The 27,587-nt window shown below is 42.9% G+C and overlaps 2 protein-coding genes across 2 annotated transcripts; one reads left to right on the top strand and one right to left on the bottom strand.

Moving 5' to 3' along the window:
• The first annotated feature begins 1,443 nt into the window (after nt 1-1,443).
• On the top strand, nt 1,444-17,276 carry LOC119725369. The gene is made up of 21 exons (XM_038196774.1): nt 1,444-1,519; nt 2,058-2,477; nt 2,680-2,793; nt 2,903-3,283; nt 3,449-3,556; nt 4,045-4,164; nt 4,634-5,014; nt 5,818-5,928; nt 6,216-6,326; nt 6,750-7,082; nt 8,040-8,162; nt 8,901-9,254; nt 9,954-10,085; nt 11,281-11,400; nt 11,844-11,964; nt 12,261-12,332; nt 13,209-13,280; nt 13,743-13,814; nt 14,034-14,105; nt 14,351-14,461; nt 14,613-17,276. Exons 1-21 carry the CDS (start codon nt 1,444-1,446, stop codon nt 15,850-15,852), a joined length of 4,644 nt encoding a protein of 1,547 aa, XP_038052702.1. The 3' UTR covers nt 15,853-17,276.
• Nucleotides 17,277-20,704: 3,428 nt separating this feature from the next.
• LOC119725604 (kelch-like protein 26) lies at nt 20,705-25,631 on the bottom strand. The gene is made up of 6 exons (XM_038197076.1): nt 25,301-25,631; nt 24,179-24,298; nt 23,269-23,616; nt 22,712-22,972; nt 22,164-22,323; nt 20,705-21,907 (listed from the first exon to the last, which is right to left on the bottom strand). The coding sequence occupies exons 1-6, from the start codon at nt 25,475-25,477 to the stop codon at nt 21,129-21,131; spliced, it is 1,845 nt and encodes a 614-aa protein (XP_038053004.1). The 5' UTR covers nt 25,478-25,631; the 3' UTR covers nt 20,705-21,128.
• Nucleotides 25,632-27,587: the final 1,956 nt, after the last annotated feature.

The following is a 27,587-nucleotide window of genomic DNA, read 5'->3' as shown; positions in this document are numbered from 1 at the left end:
AAGCCTATCTAGCTTGAAATGTTATAACATTTTGGTCTATGCTATTTGTATACATATGCATCACATAATGCTATTTTCTCCTTATGCCTCCTTTTTTTCTAATTTCTGAGCGAAACTATTTTGGGCTCCCGACAAACAAAAAAATACAAATGAAAATAAATTAATAAAACATTCAGGCAACGAAGCTCTGTGTTATTTGAAAAGCTACTGAAAAACGTCGTATAGGAAATTAAAGGGAAGATACAACATTTGCAAACATCAAAAAAACGAAATGATCAAATTATCAGAAAATATTTCACTGGATTGTTAGGGAATGACTGCATAAAGCATCCTGTAAAATCGTGGCTCCTTGCGTGCTGAAATTTTCAAGAAAACTTCTATTTTTCCAACGCTGGTCGGCCGACCAGCGTTGGAGAAAACTGGCTTTTCTTCAAAAACTGCTCCAAATCGTTCATATTTAGTTATTCTGCACATTCTTTGCAATTGATTACACACTTGTGAATGGCTATGAGCCTGCTAGACAGATTCTTTGACCTTACGATTCCCCAAAGTCTACAAGTTGCTCCATTTCATCTTAAGTGGGGTCAGGGAACCAGACTACAAGAACATGGTTAGTTTTCTTGGATTTTCCAGCGTCTCCGAACCCAAAACGTGAAGCAAGTCAGTTTAACAATATTTTCTGTAACACACCTATCCTCCAGATCCATTTATTTCTGAAAATTGCAGCAAAAGCAAATGTTGTACATCCCCTTTAACCAGTGGAATCCCAGAAGATGAGAGGATGTTACCTCTCATCATATAAGGTGTCTGTAGTATACCTTTATTGGTATGTCATGACTGCCACTACGGCCAAAAATTAGTGAGCTGCTTGGTGCAAATATAATGTAAGTCAACCACAACTTGCCAAATATGGTTTTAGCATTTTAATCTGTGACATCAACTCATGATGAACTGATTGCAATAAACAAGACGAGAGTTAACACGCAATTGGCATAGCTTAATTTAGCCATCTTTACGGGTGCAACTGCGATTGTTTTCTTCAGATTTTTGTTTCGACCGATTGACCCTTCTTCCTCGGAGCCAAAATGTGAAAAACATAGAAACAAAAAGGAACGCTCCAGTACCCTTTTACATGTTAACTGAGGTGGTATCATAATAATACATTAACTACGGACGTCTACCGTAGCAACCACTAACTGACTCGTTTCCTTTTAAATTATACTAATTCGATCATTCCAAAGTTGTTCCAATCAATCACTTATTTTTAACAAGCAGCCAACATATTGAACACAAAGATCAGAGTAGAGTCTGGTCACCCCATCCTAATGTCATTTTGCCGTCAGCAGGTTGATTTATCACGAGGGATAGGATTTGATGATAGTTCAACTCGCGACTTGCACTCTCCGTTGTGTGGAGACAGCTGAAAGAAGGCCATTCATCACCATGTTCTTCGTGAGCACGCTAGTCGTGTTACAAGCAACTTTCTGGGCCGTTCACTCACAAAACTATGGAATTATGGGTAAGTGCATGCCAAACGACAAGATAAATGTTCAGCTAGTGCATTTTAAAAAGTTTCTCGCTAGACATTACCCTAGCTGTGTATTGACTTTTCCTTTAGTTGTTGCCTGTTTCAGCCAGAACGATAACTGGTTAGCTTATTTCAAATACATTTAGTAGGAACATTGTGTTAAGATCTACTGAAATGTACACTGAGTTCAAACGTGCACATGTAGGCCTACTTGTGGACTGCTACTAATGATTTTCAATGTCTGATGGAAATACCGTTTTCCGTTACAATCCATCATTGCTATATATACCAATGGCAAAAAAAAATACATGAAGGTATATTTCACCAACCCTAACAGTCCTGAATCCTATTCTCCAATTTTAATACGATTTTGAACACCTCCTAGAAAGTTAGGGCTAAAAAAATATTTTTCATCAATTACACTTTGCTCGGCACCAAGTGGACCACTGATCTCATGACGTCACGCTTTATTTACATGTTTACATTTCGCTTTCATATGTTCGTGTATGGTTCCAAATTCCACTCAAAGATGTCTACGATTGCGGCGATGTCAGGATTCAACTCGACGCCGGATCACCTGCTGTCACCGTACAGGCCCCGCCGGCCACCAGCGGCACTAGCGCTTGCCTTGCCAACCTAACTTGCACCTGGCTGGTCACCAGCGAGCCAGGCTCCACCGTCTACGTCCAGATCCTGAAGCACCACCCCAGACAGACCTCCTTCGGCTTCGACCCTGCAAACCAAGACGAGGTGCAGATAGGGGTGGGCAAAGACCCGTCCAACTCCACTACCCTGTCCAGGATCAGACTGCATCAGGTGCCGCAGCTCGACGACGGAAGGGTCTATTTTGTCAACAGCAGTTTGGCCTGGGTAAAGGTCACGGCGCATGCACGAGGACCTCCTTCGTGCGTCCAATTCGAATTGATGTTCACCCAGCGGGAAAAACCAGGTACGTTCGAGTAATTACACCTTTTCCCTTTCCGTCAAAAGCAGCTTGGCGTAGCTAGTTTGAGGTCACGTTGTTTTTCACAAATCATCTACAAACCTAGCATCTGCTCAGGCCTGGATACATTCAGCCTCGTGTGTGCGTCTCTCGGCTTTGAATAAATTCTGCCTTTTTGCTTTGTTAACTCTGTTCACGCACACATCAGGTATTTGCGAAGGGAATACCGTCCTGTGTTCTTACTCCTCGGTGTGTCTGCCTGCCTCGTCCTATTGCGACTCCCACGTGGACTGCGGTGACTTCTCGGACCAAATCGACTGTGGTAAGTTCAGTTGAAATCGGTAACAGTTTAATTGCTCATAGTGGGTATTGCTGACACTGCTGACCTGAGCGTTTTGAAATGTGGATCTTTCTTATCTCAATATGAGCAGAGATGTGTGGAAACACGACGATCCCACCGCTGACACCAGGCGTCCCACACGTCATAGTCTACGCCGCATCGTGGACGCCTACATCTTCTAACCGACTGAATCCTCCACACACCGACTGTTTCTGGCTGATCAGGGCTCCTAACGGCACAATCGTCGAGATCAACGTCCTTGCCAACAATAAGGTCGGCCCCGCCATTTCTCTTGGCGTCGGAGAGGGGGGTGTCACGGAAGCCTCGGAGTTATTGTTTAGCCTGGGTGCTGGAGCTCTACAGATCCTCTACACAAATGAGACCAACCTCTGGATGCTGACAAACATATCACCGGTTAACTACTACAGAAGGGCTGTTTTTGAGGTCAAACTTACTGCGTTCATAAAACAAGGTAACTCTCTGGTGATTTAATTCAGAGACAAAAGCTGTAGGCATACGACGTTAAACAAACATTGGTCTTCGCGATACCTCCCAATTGACTTGGTACTCGGATGCTATACAGAGAATTTAAACCGTATTGATACCATGCAGTGACATTCACTTTTCTTTTATCTAGATTGTAAACCAGATGAATTCCAGTGCCGGAACCAGAAGTGTGTAGCGGCACATAGACTTTGTGATGGCGTACCGGACTGTCAAGTGATGGAGGACGAATACGGCTGTGGTAATACAATAAGAAAAACAATAAAGTAAAAAGGATATTTTACACCAATATTACTTTATACCTAGGGCCACGGAAATTTTCTTAGCACAAAATACCCCACAGCATAAAAAAACTGAAGCATTCAATACACAGTAACTGTAATCGGCTGAATTTTGGTGATGGGCTGGTTTCTGGTGATCGGCTGATTTTTTGGTGATCGGCTGATTTTTGGTGATCGGCTGGTTTTTGGTGATCGGCTGATTTTTGGTCATCGGCTGATTTTTGGTCATTGGCTGATTTTTGCTACTCGGTTGATTTTTGATCAGCACGAACATCCTGCTGAGCAATACTTTTCGTTAACTAGCTCCATGAAATTTGGCCTCAGTAGTGAACCGCTTAAATGGACTCGAAATACATGGTAATACCGTGAGAGCATCAGTGTAAATCTTGGTATATTACACAAAGGCCAATAGTTGTGACTTATTCTTGCTTACACTTTTACAAAATAGAACCTCCTTGTTTCGGTCAAGAAGCATTCAAGTGTCCATTGCACGACGAGTGCGTGAGCTCAAAAGATGTTTGCAGTGGGAAGAATCAATGCTGGTATTCCTGGGACGAGCTCGACTGCGGTAAGTTCCACACATAAAACAGCAAAACCTGTCACATTGAGTTTTGTGGTTTCTTTTCATCTAATTATTGTCAAGTTGCTTCACTCGAAACCAAAGTTCTTCAAAATTTGAATCACTGTTGATTCATGGATGCACAAGTATAAGGGCAGAAGATCTGGGAAAGCTGCGACACAAAGCAACTGATCTTAATTCTCAGTAACAGACCACTATCATGTTGATTTTTCCATTCAAATCAACGTGATCATAAAGTGAGATTGGAAATAGTCTGGATCCTTTTGCACACAATATTATCATTCAGTACTCTTAATGGATACACGGAACATGACTGAAATGGTGGCAGCATGATAAAGGTCTATACCTGGCAGCTTCGGCTAATACAAGTGGCTCCGTGAGTGAACAGTGTTTCGGTGCCGGAATTGGTACAACAGTCTTTCAGATGTTAACATTTGCTCTCATGCTCTATTTCCAGGTCGATGCGGCGGTTTACACATCAGCCTGACCCCAAATGAAACATTCAACCTCAGCCAGACGATCGACACCTCAGTGGAGTGCATCTGGCTGGTGTCCGCTTCTACCAACAACTCAAGGATCCGGGTGGAAATCTTGGACTTGCCCATTTACGAATTTTATTCAGACTGGACCCCTGACGTATATGCCGGTCTCTTTTTTGGCAATGGGCACGAACCTTCCCCAACCACACGAACTCACTACTTCACATCGATAAGGTATCTGGGGACTATCAGCTTTGAAGGCCCTCACTTCTGGATCTTGCTAAATAAGCGTTCACAAACTTTAAACAGCCCTGGCCGCCACTACGTTAGACTCAGCATCACGGAGTATTACGAAAAAGGTAATTGAAGTGGACACTTTAGCCTTTTCTATCAGTGTTGTACACAGCGGGCCACAAGTCACCGTGTTCATGAGTAAATCACAAGTCAACAAAGGGATGTCATTCCGGGCGATTCACAATGCAGTTCGCCACCAAGACTTTTGCAATGGAGAGTCCGTTTTTCAAGTAGACTTCGGCAAAACACGGCCCCGGCCGAATCATAGACTCATTGAGCATATTTGTTATAGGGGTTGGGGTATAGCGTTCTGCCGCCTTACAAAAAAAATACCATTTATTGATAAAACGAAAAGAAAACTGCAAACATAACACTCGAATCATACACTTACGAAACTACCGGTACTGACCGGAAAACGTATAATTTCAAATGTCCCGCGCTGCGAATTTGTCGACCATCTTCCACAACGCATGGGGAAAATGAACTCATGAACTTTCCGTGGCAAACTCTTGGTGGCACACTGCATTGTCAATCGCCCGAATTGTCAAGTGTCGACGTGCTGTTCACAAGCTTGTGACCTGACTTGGAAATGGATGATTTTTTTTTATTTTTTTTTTTACTTTTGCTTCGCATTAGCTGAAAATAATGGGCTGCTTATGACAAGATCTTGTAGTTAGATCGACCGTAGAGTTTTCCTTCTTGATTGGTTCTGTATTTTGACCCACGATAGGAATGCATTAGTCATAGAGCATGCAAAGGATTGGTTTGATATTGTGATGCCATTCCTGCGATTTGCTTCTGATCGTATCACACACCATAAAGCAAATCAGCTTCGACTCATTCGCTCATCTGCATTTCCCATTTATAGAATGTGGTTCCAACGAGTATTCCTGCTTACCGGGGAATCTCTGTATCAATGCAAGCAAAGTTTGCGACGGGAAGCCGGACTGTCCGGAATACGACGATGAGTTCCACTGTGGTAGGTTGGCTCGTTTACTCGTAATCTCGTTTCGGCGGCTGATAACAACCTTTACCGGTGATTTGTGCTGCCCCCCCCCCGGGGGGGGCAAGCCGATATGCCTGGTTGAACCTGGCTGAAGGCATCAATCAAGGATTGATCATCATGCAATCAATCATCATGCATTCACGAATGGTTATCAATTAAGTACAGCAAGAATAGATGAGCAAAGAAGTTGTGAGCGAATTACATTCAAGAAATGGTTTGAAATAACTGGTAACCTTTCGGGTTTTTTTTTTATTTGGCAGGTGTCTGTGGAATTGGCAATTTTAGTTGCGGCGATGGAACATGTCTGCAAGAGATGCATATGTGTGATGGCGGAAATCAGTGCTCTGATGGTTCAGACGAGCAAAAATGCGGTAGGATATGGCATCCAGAATAGTTCATAGAGGAAAGAATAGTTGGTGATCCGAAAACTCTACGAATGCACACACACAAAATGTTGCACTTTAAACGTTCCGGATCCAATGTGATCTGAAATCTAGGTCAGATTTGGCCTTACACGATCTTATCTGGGTAAAAATGACCCGAAAAGTGATTCAGAGCAGTGCCGTATAGTGTGTCAGGTAAAATCTTACAGAATCTGACCCGGGATGTAAAAAGAGCATGGCACCTCGAGTTTTTTTTTTATTTCGATCGATTACTGAAGGGGAAAATTAGGTGGAAGACAAAATACCTTTACTTCCATTCGCTATCCCACCAGTGCTAACTGTCAGCGGTATAACTCAGAAGAGAGTCGCAGACATCTTTTTCAGTGGAACTTTCTTTTTTTCTCGGCACAGAACCTTGTGGTGAGCTCATCATCGACCTTACATCCAGCCCCCGTTCACTCACGTCGATCGGGTACCCCAGCTCCTATCCTTCCAATTCGATGTGCTACTGGCACCTGAAAGCGGACCCAGGCTATGACGCTCTGGTCGTGTTCCACGACTTCTACACAGAGGAATTCCAGGACGAGCTGTACATGGGTAACGGCTCGATGTGGCTGGCTAACGCAACGGGCGAGCGTTATCCCCAGAGGGTAGCTTTAAATTCGTACATGTGGCTTGTGTTTGTTTCGGACTTCATATACAATTATCGAGGTTTTGAAATCAGCGTGCTGCAAGTGGAGTCGGGTGAGTGACATTATGAGTAACGAGATTTCGTTATTTTGGCCCCAAAAATAGCTCTGCTTCCGATTAGATAGCATTTAAAAAAAAAAAAAGGTAGTTAGGTAGGGACATTTTTTGCGCCAATTTTTTTTGTGTACGATCATGGAGGCGTCTGCGTGAAGTCAAGCTAGGGTTAAAAGGTAGACATTGATGGTTTTAGGTGGTTTTTTTTCTTATTTTTCCCATACAAAAATTAGGGTAGGGGCTGTCAAAATAGGGTAGGTATGGAAACCGGAAGCAGAACTGTTAAATTTCTTTTGGCGTTACCAATATTCTGAATTGTACTTGATGAACAATGTTGTGGTTTGAAGCAACACCAATAATACGCCGTGGTCGTGCTCAGAGAGGTTCCGTACACTAAAATGGATTATCAGCGCTGATCTATGCAATGTATGGAGACGGAGTGGAAAATGTGAAGAAAAGTTTGCATATTAAAGGTACAAGGGGCATTACATTTACATGTCAGTATAAGGTGAGTTAAAAATTAAGAACAAAAAAAGGCATCCCAACTGGTAGGACGAACTTTTAATGAAATTTTGCTTTAGCGCTTTCAAATTCTAGAATATGAAAGCCCAGTCATTAGGGTCCCTCTTAGTACAAGAATCCTTCATATCATACATATACTTTTCAAGTTACGGCATTTTGAACAGAAAAGCCGTTTTAAAGTGCATTCCATGGATCACAGAAAGAGTAAGAGTTGTTTCAACAAAACGAGAACAATTCTCATATAGGACATGTACGGATGCGTGTGAATTGTTCTCGTTTTGCTCAAATAACACATAACAGGTTTTTTTTTGTGATCCGTAGAATGAACTTTAAAACGGTGTTTTGTGTTCAACATGCCGTAACTTATAGTGATAACAAAATATGCTCGTACGCGTGTCCACACCATGAGAACCATTTCTAATTTGGTTGTTCTAGCTTCTTGTAGTGAGGGAGAAGTTGCCTGCAATGGCACCGATATGTTGATCTGCATTCTGGAGACACAAGTTTGCGACAGTAGGGGCGACTGCCCAGACGCTACGGACGAGGAATACTGTGGAGGTAGGGTAAAAGTATACAGATTTCATACCCTTCCATGTCTTTAACGGAAATCACCAAGCACAAAGCCAAAAGGTCACTCAAGCTGGCGAAGGAAAGAAAAATGCAACTTAAGAGAGACCAAAATCTGTTCACAGCTCTTTGGCCACATTGGTAGCATAAAATGGTTTCTGTAAAGGGATTCCACCAAAGTGAGATAGTACGAGAGAAGAAACCTGAGGAATATTTTACCGTTCCTGGTCTTGGAGGTCAAACCGTAGTGCTCGATTCTGTGTTACAGGAAGCAGCAAATTGGAAAAATAAGTGTGGTATCTGACACACAATGGCTAAATCAAGAAATACCAGAGGCCACAAAGGCCTAATAGGTTCTTGATACTTAGTTGGTTCTCCTAAATACTCCGCAGGGGAGTTTTAACAGGAGGCCAGAAACACCGGGGCAAACCCTTTATCTTAGCGATAAGTGTTACTGGGTTCTTTTACGTGCATTAATTATTGCATGACACAACGTTCCGTCCGAAGGACGAAGCAACAATGGTTAAGTGCCTTGTTTAAGGGCACAAGTGGCTAGACCTACGTTCGAACCCACATCTGCTGCCTCTGAAACACCAGATCATGAGTCCGGTGCCCGGTGATAACCGCCAGGCCATGACACGCCATGACACAAGTAGCCGCAGCGCTAGGCCTTCTTTATCCCAGGTATATGTTCAATTCTGTTATCCATTTGATCTCATATTCTGGAAGACATATGCGGTGAGACACTGATCGACGTTCCACTGAACAAACTTTACGACCTGACGTCCCCACTGTACCACCTTGGGACCTACCCAGCCTTCACCGACTGTGTCTGGCAACTCCGGACGGGCACAAGCCGGGACGAGAAGATCATACTGGACATCCTCGACTTCCACCTGGAGCAGAATTTCGACTACCTCCACCTTGGGGTCGGCAACGACAGCAGTACGGAGCCGGTGACAAGCCTAACGGGGAGCACCAAGATTCTCGGGGTGCAGTTCGAGAGCGATCGGGTGTGGCTTCGGCTCCAGACGGACCAGCTCGTCTCGGATAAAGGCTTCCACTTTACCTTGAAGGCTGTCGGTAACCGATTAATCACTACATTCTTTTTCAGTGAAAAAGGAACCTCCCCCAAAAAACTTCAACAGGGACCTTCACCTGAATTATACTGAAAAAGTAGGCCTAGTCCACGAAACAGATCTTTACAAATGCATGTTACAATTGTACGTATTGTATGCAATTAGGTACCCTTTTGCGATTTTGAATGACTAGGGTATTTAGATGTCCATTACAGACCTAATGGACTGTCTTTGTTTTGTCGTGACAATGCTACAGTATCTGTCTTAGAGACCATTGGGGGTCACATCATGTGCATATTGAACATGTGCATGAAGAAACTTCCCTGAACAGCAACCATGGACCTATACAAAAAAAAAAGTCTTTGGTAGTACAGGTTAAACAACTATCATACCGGCCGGTCCTTCACTGAAAAAGTATGTTTTCGGATCCCGGCCCTTTGGGGTGCCTTCTGATCAGGTCTGCAAATAGCTCGACAGCACCGTCGGTTGTTTTTTTTTTTTTTTTTTGGGGGGGGGGCCTTTACCGTAGGTTTCAGACTTGTAACAGGTACCTTCCGAAACACAAAAGAGGCCTAAGTTTTGTTGAACAACATGGATTTAGGCTTTATTTGTTTTCTCACCCCTTTTGGTGACCTATCGACTACATTTCCGATTTTCTCACCCCTTTTGGTGACCTATCGACTACATTTCCGATTCTTCGCAGAAAAAAAGACTGTTTCCGGCTGCAATCCACGGTGTATGCTGCCAGAAGGCTCCGTGCTCTGCCTGCAACCCGAAGCGTTCTGTGACGGCTTTGCTGACTGCTACGACAAAAGTGATGAGCATGAAGCGTGTGGTAGGTACACTTGAGTTCCGTAAAGAGCGACTAGTTTGGAGGGGGGATTTGACGTCGGCCAACGCAACCATTTTGTGCCCAAGTGTCTGTGTGTAAGAGTTTTGTTGTCAGTATGGGTATCAGCGGCATCGGCTGACCTGGCTGGCTACATCTTTAAAGAGGTTGTGGAATGCTCAAAAACATTTCCGTCATTTTTGGATATATGTAGCCTAAGGTGAGATGAAATAAAAACGACTATTGTGTCTGTCATGAAATGAGTACAAAAGGTACTTTTGAGAGCTATTTTTCAGGTCCTGTTTCTACCCGAACGTGCAATTTGTGTAAACGTTGTCGTTGCGGGCAGCAAACAAAACACAGTAAATCGTGACGTAATAATCAGGACTCGTATATGCTACTCTGCATCGGCAGTCCTGTTTATAACGTCACGATTTACTGTGTTTTGTTTGCTGCCTGCAACGACGACTTTATACACAAATTGCACGTTCTGGTCGAAACAGGACCTGAAAAATAGCTCTCAAAAGTACCTTTTGTACTCATTTCATGACAGACACAATAGTCGTTTTTATTTCATCTCACCTTAGGCTACATGTACCCGAAAAATGACGGAAATGTCTTCGAGCATTCCACAACCTCTTTAATGTTGGTGCTTGCAATAAATTTCCAGTGTGATAACAACCGTCCAGTAAGACATGCGTAGACCAAGTACCATCTTGGTAACTTTCACATACTGGCTGAGTTTCTAAGTAAGATTTTCCGTAAGCCCACCAGAGCGGGCATCAAACCGCACTGACCTGGCTGGTAATTGATCTAACGCGGTATAATCGCGTCAACGCAGCTTGTGAAATATTGTCCAATTACATTTCATACAAATGGACGCGGAACGCGCAAAATCTGAGACAAACAAAACTCAACGTACAAAAGTTCCATAGGGTTGTCTAAGGGGCGTGGCTAACTCGCAAACGGCGATAGGTCAATACTTCGAATTTTGAAAATGCACAAAGCGCGCGAAAGCGCGCGAAAGCGCGCGAAGCCGTATCACCTCGGTAACAGGATTTACTAGAGATTTACAGGATTGTGTATACCTTCCATTATACATGTATAATCACCCTAAAGGGGCAGTAGTTACAATAAGAAATATCTATTAAATACAATTATCTATCTATCTTGCTCCTTGTATCTCAATTCTCTCCGGTAGGTAATATCAGTTGCGGCTCGGACCAATACTTGTGCGCAGGCAAACGCCAGTGCATACTACACGAGTCTCTCTGCGACGGCGAATTGGACTGTGAGTTCGAAGATGACGAACATAATTGTGGTGAGTTCTTACCGTCGTACAATTCGACCTTTGACCAGTCGAATATAAATATCTTGTCCCCGGACTTCTTCGTAATGTTTGATACTGTACCTTTAAATTCTCCTCACTAAGGTCAGTGTTGTTATATCAAGTGATTCGCAGCAAACTCTTGTTGTTTACTTAGGGAAGCCCTATTTAAGGTTTGCCCTAAAAAATATTGTGATATGATCAGCAGTGTATACTACATTGGGCTAATTCTTGTTCAATTATTCCTAAAGTGCCGGCCATCACATATTCGGGATATTATCCCAAGCAGACATAATAGAAATGTTCAATTTTTCCAAAAGTGCCATCAGAAATTCGGAATATTATCCTAAACAGACATTATATTATTCAAATGTCGCAAATAACATACTCCTTTCCACTTTACTGTTTTATTTTAATTATTCCCTCATTTCGCCCAGATGTTCGTGGTCGTCCCGATGACTGCGTGGGCGCCCTCATCGACGGGAAGCTCCAAATCAAATGCAACCAAGGCTGGAATACGACTACTCTCAACCAGATAGCTTCTATCACTTCCATTTTGTGAGTGTCTCGTATGCTTTATCATCCCATACGCTCAGTTCAGGCATACTGTAGACAGTGCTTTTATTAAGTCGGGATTTGGAAAACCAATATTCTCTAAAACGTGGCTTCGTATCAGGGTGGGGTTCGTCGACGTAGCCCGGAATTCGAAAGCGGCGAATCGCACATTGCCGCGCGTGCGTCGGCAATGAGCATGCCAAAAAAAAAACAAGATGTTTGAATATGTTTAGTTTTCGCCCGGCCTGGATTTTAACTTTACTTCTTTGTTCTTTTCTTACGTTTTTCATATTCAACAGAGAGCTCACCGGGGGTAATGCGACAACACTGGAGGAAGGCATGTTCAAGAGATTCCCCAAGCTTCGCACACTGTAAGAACAAGTGCTTACGTTCAGAAAGACTCTGATTTGACCTATCGCCGTTTGCGAATTATCCACGCCCCTTAGAGAACCCTACGAAATTGTGTACGTTAAGTTATGTTTGTCTCAGATTTTGCGCGTTCCGCGTCCATTTGTATATCGTGTAATTGGACAATATTTAACAAGCTGCATTGACGCGACTCTAACGCGATAAGTTAAGCAATTTTCTGTGGTGGCACCAGCAGGCTCGCGCGTGTCGTGCTCAGGTAGTACGCACGCACTTCGTGCTCCTTCGACTAATCCGGATCGTAAGTGTGACATCATTTCAACTCGAACCACGCCCACTGCACACGGAGTAAACATCTGAACCATTGGAACCGGAAGTAGTCGAAAGTGGCATTTTTAGCCAATAGGCAAACAAAGCATGAACATCATAGGGTTACCAATATGCGCGCGCCTCGTCTGTAAGAGCGCGTGCGGCATGTGCATGAGCGTAGCAACACCCGCAATTCGCAGAAATGGCTTCTAAATTTGTTCGGCGAATTTAATTTCACTATTAATATTATTTAGACCGTGTGTCGCACACTCATACTTTAATTGATCGTCATGACCGCAACTGGCGTAAATTTACACCAACTCAATGTTGCCACCTGTTGAATGCACGCCCAGATGGTAGGATTATAAAAAAAAGGCAGACTTGAGTCAAGTCTATGACACATGTTTTAATTATTGTAATAACGTCGAAAAGTGCGTTTATCTTCCTACATTATGAAAAAGAACGCATTGGACAGACTAAAAACGACATGCACAGAATGACACAACTAACGTACCAAACCCCTCCACGTATCGACTTGTTGATTTTATATTCATTCGTGTTGTAATGTGCAGATCCTTAAGGAGTAACAACATATCAGAAATCAAGCTAAGTGCTTTTGCGGGACTGAGTAATTTAACTACACTGTAAGTACGATCCGTTTTCATTATGAAGCGCGAGTATTGTGAAAATAACTTTGTATCTATATTCTTTTTTAAAATTGCGGGAAATGGTACCTAGGGGACATTCCCATAGGGTTGTGCACACAATTTGTCTAACTTTAATAACCACTAACCCCAATTTCCCTTATACTTCCGCGAATTTAGGTATACATTGTACTATGTTCTGGACCAAGTGCAATCGAACTATAGCTTAATTTTGCCTCTCATTAGGAGTTAGGGGGACACTGACATTTCTCCGTGATGTAGGCCTATCTTGTTTCCCTAAGGTATTCTTATGACGACAAAATGTCTCCTTAAGCCTACCGTGATCAACATGAGTTAATGGTTCATTATAATACATCAACAAACTACAATCAGACCGCCAAAATGTTAAAACACCGAATTCGTTGGACAACAGTAACGGCTGGTAATTTGTCTCCGATCCAGGGACCTTTCTGAAAACAACATCGGCGAATTGGACGGCGGAGTTTTCAGCGAACTGACAATGCTGAATGTAATGTGAGTAGGCCTACATGTACACCATTGAATACCAAGTAATAACACATAATTATCTATACCCATCAGATCATCAGGAAAAAAACAGAGGTAATATGTCTACTGAACAAATCTCTTTGTATTGCAAAAGGTACAAGAAAATGTTCCGATTCGTGTTAGTTGGCTCCAGTTTTGTCGATACAATTCATATTTACTGTTGGTCACTGCACTTTATTGTTTCAGGGGAATGCAACTGGTGCCACTTCAACTTATCAGAGGCCGAGCTTTTGAAGGCTTAAAAAATCTCCGAACATTGTAAGTACAGAAGACTGACCCAATGTTTTGTGCCGTGTCCAATTTTTTCCTTGGTTTCATCATCAAAAGCAAATAGCAGTCAAACGAATAAGCTTTATTCAACTTCACCAAACCTGTAGATCCTTCGAAGGCAAAATAATGTCGTAATCTGGCGTATAATGTTTGGCGACCTCTCTTGCTGAAAGCGCAAAGAAAATGGCTGATTGTCTTTGTGATGTCTTTAATGCGTGTCGTTTAACCTACAGGATACTAATGACAGACGTCAGCACAGCAGGAACCAACGGTTTCTCCCAGAGAGTCTCAGCTACCAAAGTCGAAGATGGAGCACTTACAGACCTCATCTCACTTCAAACCGTGTACGTTTTTTTCACGTTATATCTTTATCCAGGGAAGCCGTATTATCTTACTGATCTCCGTCCTCGGATGCTTATAAAAAAAATCTTGGACTTTGTATTTATTATTTTGTTTAAATTGTATGTACTTGCTTCGTATTATCTATATAAATAGATACGTTGATGACCATCGCCTGTGCTGTGACTTCAGTTCAGTGCTTCCAGCTGAAGAAAAGTGCGTCAACACCCAGCTTCAGTCACCGCTGTTCAACTGCGGCCGGCTGATGCCCAACACTGTCCTGCAGGTCTTTATGTGGATCCTGGGCTTTAGCGCCCTCATCGGCAACCTGTTGGTCATCGCCTGGCGGATCCGGGAGGACAGCGGCAAGGGCAGCAAGTACGTGCACTCGTTTCTGGTGCTGAACTTGGCCATGTCCGATTTCCTGATGGGAGTGTACATGGTGATCATCGCCACCGTCGACGCCATCAAGAAAGAGGAGTACTATCTGACGGCTACGGAGTGGAGGAACAGCGCCCTCTGTAAGGCAGCAGGGGTCATTTCAGTGTTGTCCTCGGAAGCCTCCGTGTTCTTCATCACCCTGATCAGTGTGGATCGCTACCTGTGCATCGTCCATCCGTTCAGCCGACTTCGCCTTAAAGAGAAGTCAGTCTGGGTATCCGTAGCCTCGATTTGGATGGCATCGCTGTTGGTTAGCCTTGTTCCCACTGTTCTAGTTACCGACGACTCCGACATCTACGGGTTATCGGATGTCTGCATCGGGCTGCCATTGCTAACCCGACCTGTTGATTACACATTCACCAAGGCGGATGTCGGGTCGTCTTTGGATAACGATACTTACCTCATCCCGCAAGCGGTCGGTAGCCAACCCACGTGGTCCTACTCCATTGTGCTCTTTCTCGGCGTCAACCTCGTCTGTTTCCTCCTCGTGACCATTTGCTACGTCGCCATCTTTGCTAAGGTCAAGAGGTCGATCCAGCGCGTGAAGCGCCACCAGTCACGGAGGGATGAAGAGGTCAAGATGGCATCCAAGATGGCCGTCATCGTTGGTTCCGATTTCCTCTGCTGGATGCCTGTCATTATTCTTGGCATCCTGTCCCAGACCAACCTGATTGAAATCCAGCCTGATGCCTACGCCTGGTTGGTCGTCTTCGTCCTGCCCATCAACTCCTCCCTCAATCCTTACCTGTACACCATCGTGACAGCTGTCAGCCGCAGACGTCACGAAGCCAACTCCACATCATCAAAGAACTCAACACACAAGCCCAAAGTCTGCAGCATTCCCCACATATCGCTGGAGTATAGGGGAGAGTCAACCCTCACCACCATGACTGCGCCTGACAGTTTTGTCTACTTGGGATATGACCCAAACGATCCGAAGAATAGTGGAATGTAATCTATAGGCAGCATAGAGAGCTCTGTCACTTGTTAACATGAGAACGTACATTAGCATAGTGTTAGAACTGAAATGTATTGAAGCAAAGTAAACATGACGTCGGAGACGGACAGCCACGGATTTTGCAGAAACCTTAAAAACACCAATAAAACACTAAAACAAAAGTAAATACAAAGCATGTTTCATCATGCATATAGTTCATGAAAAAGGTTTTGCTTAACATCAATACTACATTGGGAATTCTATTCTAGAGAAAGTTAATCATCATCCCTTCCTGGGAGTTGAACTATCTAAGAATGTATCCAGGAGTTAACACATCACCCACCAGCATCATAGGACTCTTGAGGTGGAACCTCTGGAATTGTTCATCTAACACCATCGCCTTTAAAACACTTGTCAGACCAAGACTTGAACATTGCAGCCCAATTTGGGGCCCTCACCAGAAAGTTTATTTTGAAAATTGGGCAAAACGTTTTAAGGAGGGCACCAAGATTCATTAAAAGTACCGGGGTGCACGGCGGCATCACCGACTTACTTCACGACATGACCTGGGAATCACTACAAATCAGACGGGAAAAGGCTCGGCTTATGATGATCTACAACAAGACTTATTATCACCCCATCAAATCAGACAATCTTCTTCTTATCAAGAATAACACATCATCCAAACCAACAACTCGTACATCAGCCTGAGACACACGAACTCAATTACGAAGTTATCCGGTCGAACAAAGACTGCTACATCTATTTATTACACCCAAGAACTATTCCAGTTTGGAAAGCACTCCACCCTCGCACCAAAGAAGAAAATGATGAAGCCACATTTAATTGCCCGATCAACGGGCTGTTGAAAAAGGAGGTACTTAGGCGACGTATGATATGGACTTTACGTTGATAGAGACCTGAGGCGATGTGCTAAGTACCAGACAAGACCAGACATGACGAGGAAAATGTCTTATATTTTACTCACTTCTCCTACCAACGAAACGGAACTTACTTGACTATCAGTAATATTCTTAGAATAGATTGCTAGGTCATTTAAAGCTTAATTTATTGATAAAAACGATTTGCATATAGTAGGTTTCAAGTAGCGCATACAACTTCATAAAAAAATGTATATACATAAACAAAACATGTTAAAATGTGAAAAGGTGGAGATTGTAAATGTATATTTTACTCTATTGATGTTGTTTGTTTGTGTGCTCAACCGCGCTGACCATTCGCGCAAAAAGGAGCGTTGTAACAGTGCTCTCAGCCTTTTGATTTTTAAAAAAATTAGGGCAAGGTTGAAAAACTAAAATTTCCTTTCCTTCAAAAATTAATGATAACTCGATGTAATAATATGTTCCTTTTCTGTTATTCCTTTTGCACAACATACTGTAAATAGGAGATGTATCTACATTTAATTTGAACGTATACAAATTCTGTACTAAAATGTGTAAATGAAAAAATTCTAATATCCTCGGAATGCTGATAGGCCATCCAATAAAACTCGGATCTCGGAGCTTGCATGAAATTCGCTTATTAGTAGCTGGTTATTTTTTTGTTTCATGGCCTGTGTAAGTCTAAGTGTAATTTGACGTTAAGTGGATGCACCCGAAATTGAACCTAAAACCGAAATTGGAAAAAAAAACTGAATCCCGGAAATGATCAAGGAAGTGAATGTGACAATGTGGTAAAATTAATTTCTTATCTCTTATCAGAATATAGAACTTTCAGTTCATATCGATGTCTTCGAGAATGAGGAAATAGAGTGAAGGAAAATACGAACATTTACCAAACGAATGTAAAAGATAAACCATCACGGACCAGCGCAATATTAACAATTGCGGTTGACTTGGCAATGTATGAACGTTTATAATTTCAGATATTTCCTCAATGCCTATATTTATATTTTCTTTTTATCCTTGACGGCATAGTTCATTTGGTCATAACCAGGAAACGAAGTGCTGAAATGAAAATTAACAGGACTATACAATCGTGTATGCAGGCGTAACCAGTTCTTAGTTTTCTTTTAGCCCCGCTGTGGATGAACACAATAGTGTCAAATGTTCAGAAGGCATCTGGATATAGGCCTAAACATGAAGAGATTTCTTCCGTGAAGAATCAGGGGAACGCGAAGCCGGTGACATGCACATCACATAACTGGACATATTCTGACTAATTATTACCTATTATGGCTGTCAAAAGGTACCAACCGAAACATGGGTTGAACGCGACTCTGTTTTTGACTGAAGCCGAACTACAGCGTTTAGTAGCCGTTTGTTTTTTCTTGTTGGTAAGCGGAAGATTCGTGGAATCACAAACTCTGACATGGAGACATACCCCATTGAATGCATCTTACGAAGCTTCCACAGGCGAGACACTGCAAATGAAATGCTTCGTCTCGACGTTTCTCCTATACGATGTTCGATGGTTGCAGATCCGGAAAACCTCGCAAGTGGTGCTCTACACAGCACGTGAAGGAAAGGTCGTGGACAACTCTCGTCTGTCGTTTTTGAGGAAAAATCTCAACAGCAACTATCGTACATATGCTTTTTCAATAAGAAATGTTATACCGTCAGACCTTGGACAGTACTCTTGTTGCGCGTGGTGGTGGGGGGGATTGGCATACAGTTGTGGCTACGCAAACGTCCAAGAAAAGGTGAAAATCTTCCCTCGAGAAAACCCAATCTGCTCGAGAAACGACACTGGAATGTCCCCAACCAACATCACCGTTCGGTGTGAGATAGCGCTAGGCAATCCTAGAGTCGCCATAACGTGGACGATTGGATCTACAGGTGAGGAGATAACGGCAAATGAGTACCAGTCAGAAACGGAGGAGCAGCTCGTCGGTGCCTCGTTTTATCTAGAGGAGCGACTCTGGGATCGGGTGTTGGTCTGCACCGTCACCAGCCGCGCGTTTCCTGGCTTGAACCGGACCTGCTCCATCGGTCCCATAATCGAGACGAAACCCACTACGACCTTGGTCTCGTTTACAACTCATCAAGAACACACAGAAGAACCAACCAAACTACCTGCAAACATTCAAACGGCTACTCACACACCAGACTTACAGCTCACTCCAACAGTTTCGGCTTTGCCTGACGTGAACGCCGGCAAATCTAACAACTCTGGCGCCGTAGCAGCTGCTGTGATTATTCCTGCACTCTTTATTTCATTTCTCGTGATAACTATTTTGAGGCGCAAGTGGTTGCTAAGAAACCAGGCTCGTCAGCGAGCGTTGAGGGCAAGGTCTGCTATTGATAAAGGCAGCGATGAAGATCGAAATGGTATAGTCGTTATCCCGTATGCGGTGTCATGTATTCCTACTCGCACAACCTGCAAAATGATCGACAGTTCAGCGGGCAAGGCAAGTGGGACTAACGGGGAAGGAACGCGCGTGTCCCCGTACGCTATTCGCTTAGGCCTCGCGAGGGAATCGGCCGTGTACGCACAGATACCCGACACCACAACTGAAAAAGGTGTTACGGGTCGCTGGTCGAGCTCAAGCTACGAACCGGTGTGCCAGAACGAAAATGAAGATCAAAAGTCTACGGAGGACGACGTCTACGAAGATATTGGCAGAAACGGTTATGACACTGTCAAGAGCATGGCCCATCTTCAGGAAACTACATCGACTGAAACCTCAAGCAAGATGACAGGTAACACTGACAATCCAGAATCCGATGAATTGAGTGAGGCATCTGATGAAGGAATGGTTGATAATCCAATTTATCAATCTCAAGACGAACTTGAAAAACTTGGAATGTGATACATGTACATGGTTTTTAACAAGGGTCGCTCGTGTGAGTATTGGCACCACATTACATAAAGTTTACTCCCTAATTGATTAAATGTGTCTATAATTATATTGACAAAATCTGTTTCCAGATTGCTTCATGCATGTACATGATTTGCCAAAAAGGTAATCAAAATATACAGTCTGTGTATTTGGAGACATCAACATGTAGTCATTATAATTACCGAGCTAGTACAACGCTCGTTGCACTAGTCCTATGTGCACTGGTCCTACGTGCGCAGGTCCTATGCGAGCAGGCCCGACGCACGGAGGTCCTATGCATGCTTATGTACTCGGGTCCTACACACTTACATGTACATGTAGGTCCTACGCTCATGCTTAATGTGCACATCAATAGGGTTAACAAAATGCTTTTAAGAACACGCACGATGAGCGCCAGAGCGTGGGACCACATCTTCAGGAGACAAATGATTGTAATTGTTCCAAAAAGAGACTTTTAAATGCACTTCCTTTTATTGCAATGTATTGTATACTAATCTAGAAGGTTACATACCTAGACGTACGTACGTAAGAATACCTGTACCATAAATGTGTGGAGAAAATGATTCCAAATTCAGCTTTATAGCTGGCTTGGCGTAAATGTAGTGCACCAAAACTTGTACATGTACATGTACTAGGCCTAATTATTTTAATGTGTTTCGTCCTATTTATACCATTTACTCGGATTGCATAAGATGTGTATGTTGAAATATTTCCTTAAACCCTCAAACTTAGGGCCGGGCTATTTGACCATCACTTAGCCGGGGGGAAGAGAGGGGGGGGGTATTCCGCTGCGCGGCAACCCGTGGTCCGATTTTTATGTTTCCGGTATCAAAAGATGCACAAGGCTTGAGGCTAAAAGTCAGAACAGCTCAGGCCCAAAAAAAACTTTTTTTAAAGCTATCGCGCACAAAGTTCAGGGATTCCGCCCCCCCCCCCCCAGCCCCTTTAGGGTCAAGTGGGTAGCTGTACATTTGAGGCTTAAGCCATTTCTTAAAAAAAATAACAGGACGAAATAAAATATTTTCCGACGATTAAAAGGTCACTGACATCAAGAGGCACCAAAACGCATGCATTTTTCACCATATTGCTTTTAATGTTGTTGATGGCTAACAATAAGATCTGATCCCTACTCATCAAAAGACGAAAATGTGTTAATAACTTTGCTGACAAGATGAAACAAACTTACATGTGCATTGTACAACATCCACTTACAAATATACAGTTATAGTTAATTATGTGCAAGAATTATTTCTTAACAAGAAATTAAAAAAAAAAATATTAGCAGCAACTTTCTTGTGAATTTCTTCAATTGTATTCTTCATTTTGGTCCCAAAACGAAACCCCCCAAAAACCTACACGAAGCATGATTACAGTTGCCAACTGAAACAACAACTGCAGTAAGTTTTTCAAAGTGAAAGGGTAGTAATTTGTTGACCCCGTGGTGCGTAACATACACAACGGACTAATAGTTCGCAGGACTTAAATTGGCTTCCTACAAGAAGCTCTTAGCGTTGAAGGTATACTCTGTAATACCACTGCCCTCTATGTTTTGACTAAGCTTAGTCCATGCATCCAGACCAACATCGTACACCTGTCCGTCTTCCACGTCAATTCTGCTGTACATACACGCTCCATTGACCATAAGATAAATGCGCCGCCCGATGCGAAACGGACGCAAGTCGCTCTCCGGGACCAGTGCCTGGTCGTGGGTGTTCACGCGGTCGATGGTGTAGGACTGACCCTGTCCGTGGTCATAGGTTGTGACCTCATGAACAACAGGGCAACGGTTCCACTTCTCCTTTTTACCGAGTTTGCTCTCGACAGCGCGGTGGGTGACCAGCAGGCAGGTCCCATCAAGTCGAACCAGGCTTCCAGGAGAGCTAGTCTCCACGCCGCTACACACCTGCCAGGTATTCGTGCCTGGATCAAAACACGATAGGTGCTGGGCCCCATCGACAACATCAGCCGCACTGACAAAGATCCTATCTTCGTGAGCAACTGCCGACGGGTACATCCCTGAAGCCTCAGTCGCCATGGCAGCCACTGTCTGCCATTTCCCTCTCGATAGATCGTAGCGCTCAGCGGTTTCAAGCCACTCCCCCTTTTCGTTTTTCCCGCCAATGGCGTAGATGTATCCGTTGAGGTGCGCCAGGGCCGTGTGGCTTCGCTCGACGCGCATTGAGGGTAGCCGCGTCCATTTGTTGGCAACCACGTCGTAGGCGTAGACAAAGTTTTGCGTCTGTGACTTGTGATATTCAGTGGACACGCCTCCTGTTTACATGGAAAAATACGTCTTTCTTAATATCCATTCGTGAAGTTTATGTAAATGATTGACACTACTAAGGTTGAGTCTGATGCATTAACGGTAAAACAAAAGTGTCCTTGAAATGGATGTGTGATCAGAAGTACAAAAATGTCAGACCTGATTCGTGCCCTGGTTAACGCGATTTGGCACCGGACTCTAGAATACTTTCCATTTCATAATCATCTTAGGCTTTATTGAACAAAATAATAAAGAACGACTTACCGACAAGAAATATTTTTCCAGCAACGGCGATAATGGAGTGGTGGGAGACGCCATCAAACGGCAGCTGGGCAAACCTCTTGAGTGGGATCCACTCCTGCCGGTGACTGCAGAAGTACCGAGCAAAACCCAAGGTTGTCTGGCCACCTATGGCTAGTAACGACTGCCAAGACAAAATAGGATGGGCTGAAGTTCATTTTCTTAACCAGCAACTTTTATGTAAGGGGGTTCATTTGAAGAAGACAGTTGGCGAAGCATTGGGAATTAATATGGATCCAGAACTACAGTAAACTCTGGCTACGTCGGCACTCTCGGGACCCGAGAATTTGTGACGGCTTACGCGAAGCCGACAGGTGCTGTAAGTTGTCAGTTTGCCGACTTACATGAATGGCCGACTTGAGCGATTTGACGAGTTGTACGATGTCGGTTTAGCCGGAGTTTACTGTAATTTCAAATCCTCTTTATCCTATTTCCTCCAACGCCCAAATTGCCATGCCCGTTACTCCCTTGTGCAGGGCCCAGGTAATAAACCAAAACAAAGATCAGATTACCTTCGTGGAAACACGAGGGGCGAACAGCTCGGGGTGACGATTGGCAAGTTGTCCACTGACGGGACTATGCAAGGCGATGTGCTGTATGAGCTGATCGAAGAGAGACTTGACCTGCGACACCGCCTGGAGGCTGGAGTCGATCTGATCCACCAGGTGCTGGGAGGACACTAGGCCCAGCCGAACCTTCTTGAGCAGGGAGGAGGAGTGGTGGAGGCGGGTGGAGGGGTCGTAGTGAAGCCAGTTGACCACTGCTTTCAGGACCTTAGTGAACAAAAAATCAAGACAAAGAGAAAGTACTGCCGAAGTAAGTAGACAATTGGATGAAGGTTCTAAACGATTCTGTTTTCACTGCAACAAGTGCAAAAACCATTTAAAATTGCGAATGGTGAGTTTGCAGGGTTTTGTGAACGAAACCATTAAAAAGGAAGTTAACTCCTTATAAACCCTTCCTTGAACCTCCATCTAAAACCCAAAATCCTCCAAAACTCATGCTTTAACCACAGGCCACAAATCCAGCGCCCTTAACCACGAGGCCTTGCATAATAAAATACACCAACCTCAACTTCACTGGCAACCGCCAAGTCGTCCCTCATCAGGAACTGCCCCAGGTTGTGGGCCGTCATGTGCTCCAGGAAATCCGACGTAAGCGCCACCTCCCCGAAGTTCCTAGCGATGTGGTGGTCAGCTGTCCGCTTGAGCCTGTCCAGCCCGTAGTTGCCCGCCATGGACGAGATCTTCAGGTAGTCGTCGAAGGAGAGCTGGTCCTCGGTGAAGCAGCGGCCGACAAAGTCAATGCAGCCCTCAATGGCCAGGTCTACGTGGAGGTGGCAGGCCGAGGCCAGGACCTCGAAGACGTTGTCAACGGTGAGGTCAAGCTTGGCCGTGTAGGCAAATTCCAATAAGATCTGGGTAAACATGAGTAAAGACAAACATGGGTGAAATTATGGTCCGATAATCGACATTTTCTATTCATCATATTTTTATCAATTTTGAACTGAATCTGCATTTAGCTGAGGAACGTTGTACAGCTGAAATTGTGTTTCCAAAGTTTAGGCCACAAAAAAATAGTTCTGCTTCCTATTACATTGCATTTGAAAATAGGGTTGGAAAACATTTTTGGGGGCACCTTTTTTTTTGTGAACTATATATGGAGGCATCTGTGTGTAATCAAGGGTAAAAGGTAAAAATTGATGGTTTTGGGTATTGTTTCTCATTTTCCCATAAAAAAAATTAGGGTAGGGGCTGTCAGAATAGGGTAGGAATGGAAACCGGACGTAGAACTTGGGTTGGGGGCATTATTTCTTTGCATTGGTTATTTTTTTTCTTCAAATTTTGAAATTGAAACAAACATTGCAACTTAGGCTTCAATTGCATTTCTTTCTAATTATAAAATGCAAAAAAGTCCCAACATTTTGAGCAAGAAGTACATGTATGTATGTTTATTTTGTATTATTATTTCAAACTCACTTCAAAGCCTTCAGCTGATAGGTCAGTCTCATCTTGTAACACCACCTCTGATTGGCTGGCCTCTTTCAGTCCGCCTGTGAACATTGCCCTGAAGACATTACTCATTGATGCAAGTACAACCTGAAGTAAAAGGTAAAATACAAAGGGGCAATTCCACGGTTACTCACGTTACATTTTCGTTACCTGAGTAACCGATTTTGTGCGTCTTGTTTATCATACACAACACATTTTTCTGGATGTCATCTTTGGTGCTTAGGTAGGTCTAGGTCTACTCTATCTACCATGGGGATAACAGTTATTAAACCTTTTCAGTAAGGTAATTACAGCCCAAGGAAACTCAAAAGTACATCAAAAATGTAACATAAGTAACCGTGGAATTGCCCAAAGGCATCTATGTCCAATATAAAGGTCAAGTAAAAAATTAACCAGTTCTCATCTCTGCCTGCACCAGCTTCTTTATTTTCCCGGCCGCCTCCTTTTTTTTCTCTCTCTCTAAATTCATACATTTGCAATATTATATTTGCACACATTTTTTATTAGTTTCAACACAATTTTATCTATGTAGCAAGGGTTTTGTATGGTTCCTTTGGACACAATTTCCGAAATCTGGACAAGCTGCTGATCGGTAATTTGAATGCCATATTTCAATTTTTTTTCATACAATGGCATAGAGAGATCTCATGAAATCCGACATGGCTTTCAAAAAAATTTACCAAAGACCTGATATAGGAAGTACCTGCTGAATGGTCAGAATCTTGGTTGAGACGTGACGCAGTCTAGTTGCATAATATAATCACCAAATCTGCTTGCATATCATGGACACTTTCTTTCTCCTGACCAAAATATTTCTATGTCGTTGGCGTACACAACTGAAGGGCACTGCCCCTGGATTTATCATGCCAAGATAATTGATTGTATTCTAGTTTTAAGTGGATCCTTTGCTGAATAAACAATAAATCTGCTGTTAATTAATTAGGTGAGTTTTTAAAAACCACGGTCCAAGTCAAATCTTGAGTTGAGGAAGTAGGCCTAATTCCAGCTCTTCTGGCGAATCTCCCAATAACATAAGCCTAGTGTCTTGAGCTGGATATTTCAAGCTATATTAATTCTAAGTCAGTCAACCTTGTGGGCACGAAACTGCCTGTCGTCCACATTAACGGTCACATCGCACAGCGCCCCCTCGTGACGAAGCGAGTCCAACTCCGTAGCCAACGACAACAGTTGTGGAATCACGACAGAATCTTTCGATTCTTGTGGCACAGAAAGCACACTACTATCGCCACTCTGGTCCAGTTCCATCTTGGAACTATCCTCGACACCCACTTATTCAAATCACATCGGTGTAAATTCGATTAACACTGAAATTTTACAGAAATGTTGGGTTACATGTTTCGCAAATCATTTTTTCGTCAACTATCCGTAATTAGACTTGACTCAAGTCCAACAAATTGCTTAAATTGGGAATGGACGTAACTCATGCAATCGCACCCCTTCGATCCTACCTCAATCACCGATATGATACGAATATTTTGTTCCTGGGCCATTTATTCAATTTTTCATATTATTAGTCCTTCATTTAGATGTTGCAATGTTGAAAGAAATATTTATTCACGCACATAGAGGGTAACCACCTTGAAACAAGTTTAGTTTTGACTAGTACATGCTATGGCTGTTTTGTGTTGATACTGTTTAAAATTTTGTCTGACTTTGTAATCAGTATCGCCACCAAACAGCCGTTCGTAAGGAATTTAGAATGTTTTTTGAAGAAAATATTGAGGTCCTCTCTAATAATGAGCCGAGAAATGACCATGTCCAAATGATGGTTCAGACATTTACATTATTTAATTAACAAAATTGCACAGAATGATAAAAAATAACATAACACCCCACCCCCCTGGAAATTTATAATTATTAATAATATTAAGTGACCATGGCTTCAACAGAAATTGCCCCCCCCCTCCTCCAGACCCGTACGTAACATCCACCCCCTCCCCTCACTCAAACTACTCCCCCACTCGAAATGTACCCCCCGCCCCCAGCTGTTAATTTAGTCAATTATGCACGGCGAGCCAGGCGGTGTTATTGTATAGGATTACTATGGAACGTCAATACACTCAGCAAAAATCTTTTTAGTGCTTGTTTTTTTGGGTTTTTTTTAATGAGTTTTATTAAACCATATCAGGTTTTAAAGATACATTTAGATCATTTGTCATTTGTTTCCTTTGAAGCACAGAATTACAAAAGTGCTCAAAACTGAAAGATGGTCGTTTAACAATTATCTAATCAGATATTATGTTTATTCTGAGAAACAATATTCTAGGATCTCGATTTCAATTCGCAGTCACATTCCCATCATGAAACTCGCCCAAATCAGCATCCAGCGAACGTACACGTTCTCATTTAGACGATTGCAGCTATGCGCTATATGTCACGCACTGAACCATCAAATAAAAGCAACCGCGTGCGTGTGCGTCATGTCATCAACGTATTTGCCCAATTCAGGCATGCAACTGGGAAATCACAAAAAAAGAGGAAATTCAAATTTTTCCCAGACTTTGTACAGTGTTTTTCTATTTTCAATGGCACACATGGGAAGTAAAAAAATAGGAAATCAGCTGATCCGAGGAAAAGTTGCATGCCTGCCAATTACAAACCAACTACTGACGGAAATTTCCAAAAATGCGTCACTTTACTCAATTTTGGAAATGACCTTTTATTGTTTTCTTTAAAATGACAGCATGCAAGAGAAAAATTGTTTCTCAGTGTGTTTAGTGCAAAAGCCGTTAAGCTTTTAAACAATAATTTGGTCAGTTACTTTTTGGAAGGCTGCAAATGATCTACTCGACCTTTAAAGGGAATATACAACATTTGCAAACATCGAAAAATAAAACTACCAAGTTTTTGCGAAATACCTTAATAGGATGTTGGTAAATGACAGTCTAAAGCATCCTGTAAAATTATGGCACCTGGTAAACTGTCATTTTCAAGAAAAGTGGTATTTTTGTATCAATTTCCAACGCTGATCGGCCGATCAGCGTTGGAAACAACTGGCTTTTTTTTAAATACTGGCCCCAATTGACCATTGTACTTGTTTGCAATCGATTACAAACCTATGAACGGGTACGAGCCAGCTAGACTGGTTCCCTGACCTTACAATTCCCCAATGTATGTAAACTGCTCTGTTTCTTCTTATATGGAGTCAGGGAACCAGACTACAGGAAAATGATCGTTTTTCTTGGTTTTTATAGCATTTTCGAACCCAAAACCTCCAAAAAGTCAGTGTAACTATATTTGCTTTATATTTCCAACCCCCCAATTCCATCCATTTCTGAAAATTACAGCAAAAGCAAATGATGTATATTCCCTTTAACACACTTGAGTAGCTTTCTTTGGTGCTCATCTAACACTT

This window comes from Patiria miniata, unplaced genomic scaffold (assembly GCF_015706575.1).
Source record: "Patiria miniata isolate m_02_andy unplaced genomic scaffold, ASM1570657v1 HiC_scaffold_19, whole genome shotgun sequence".
Classification (NCBI taxonomy): domain Eukaryota; kingdom Metazoa; phylum Echinodermata; class Asteroidea; order Valvatida; family Asterinidae; genus Patiria; species Patiria miniata.
Note: the sequence above shows the minus strand (reverse complement) of the source record. Positions and strands in the feature narration are given on the sequence as shown.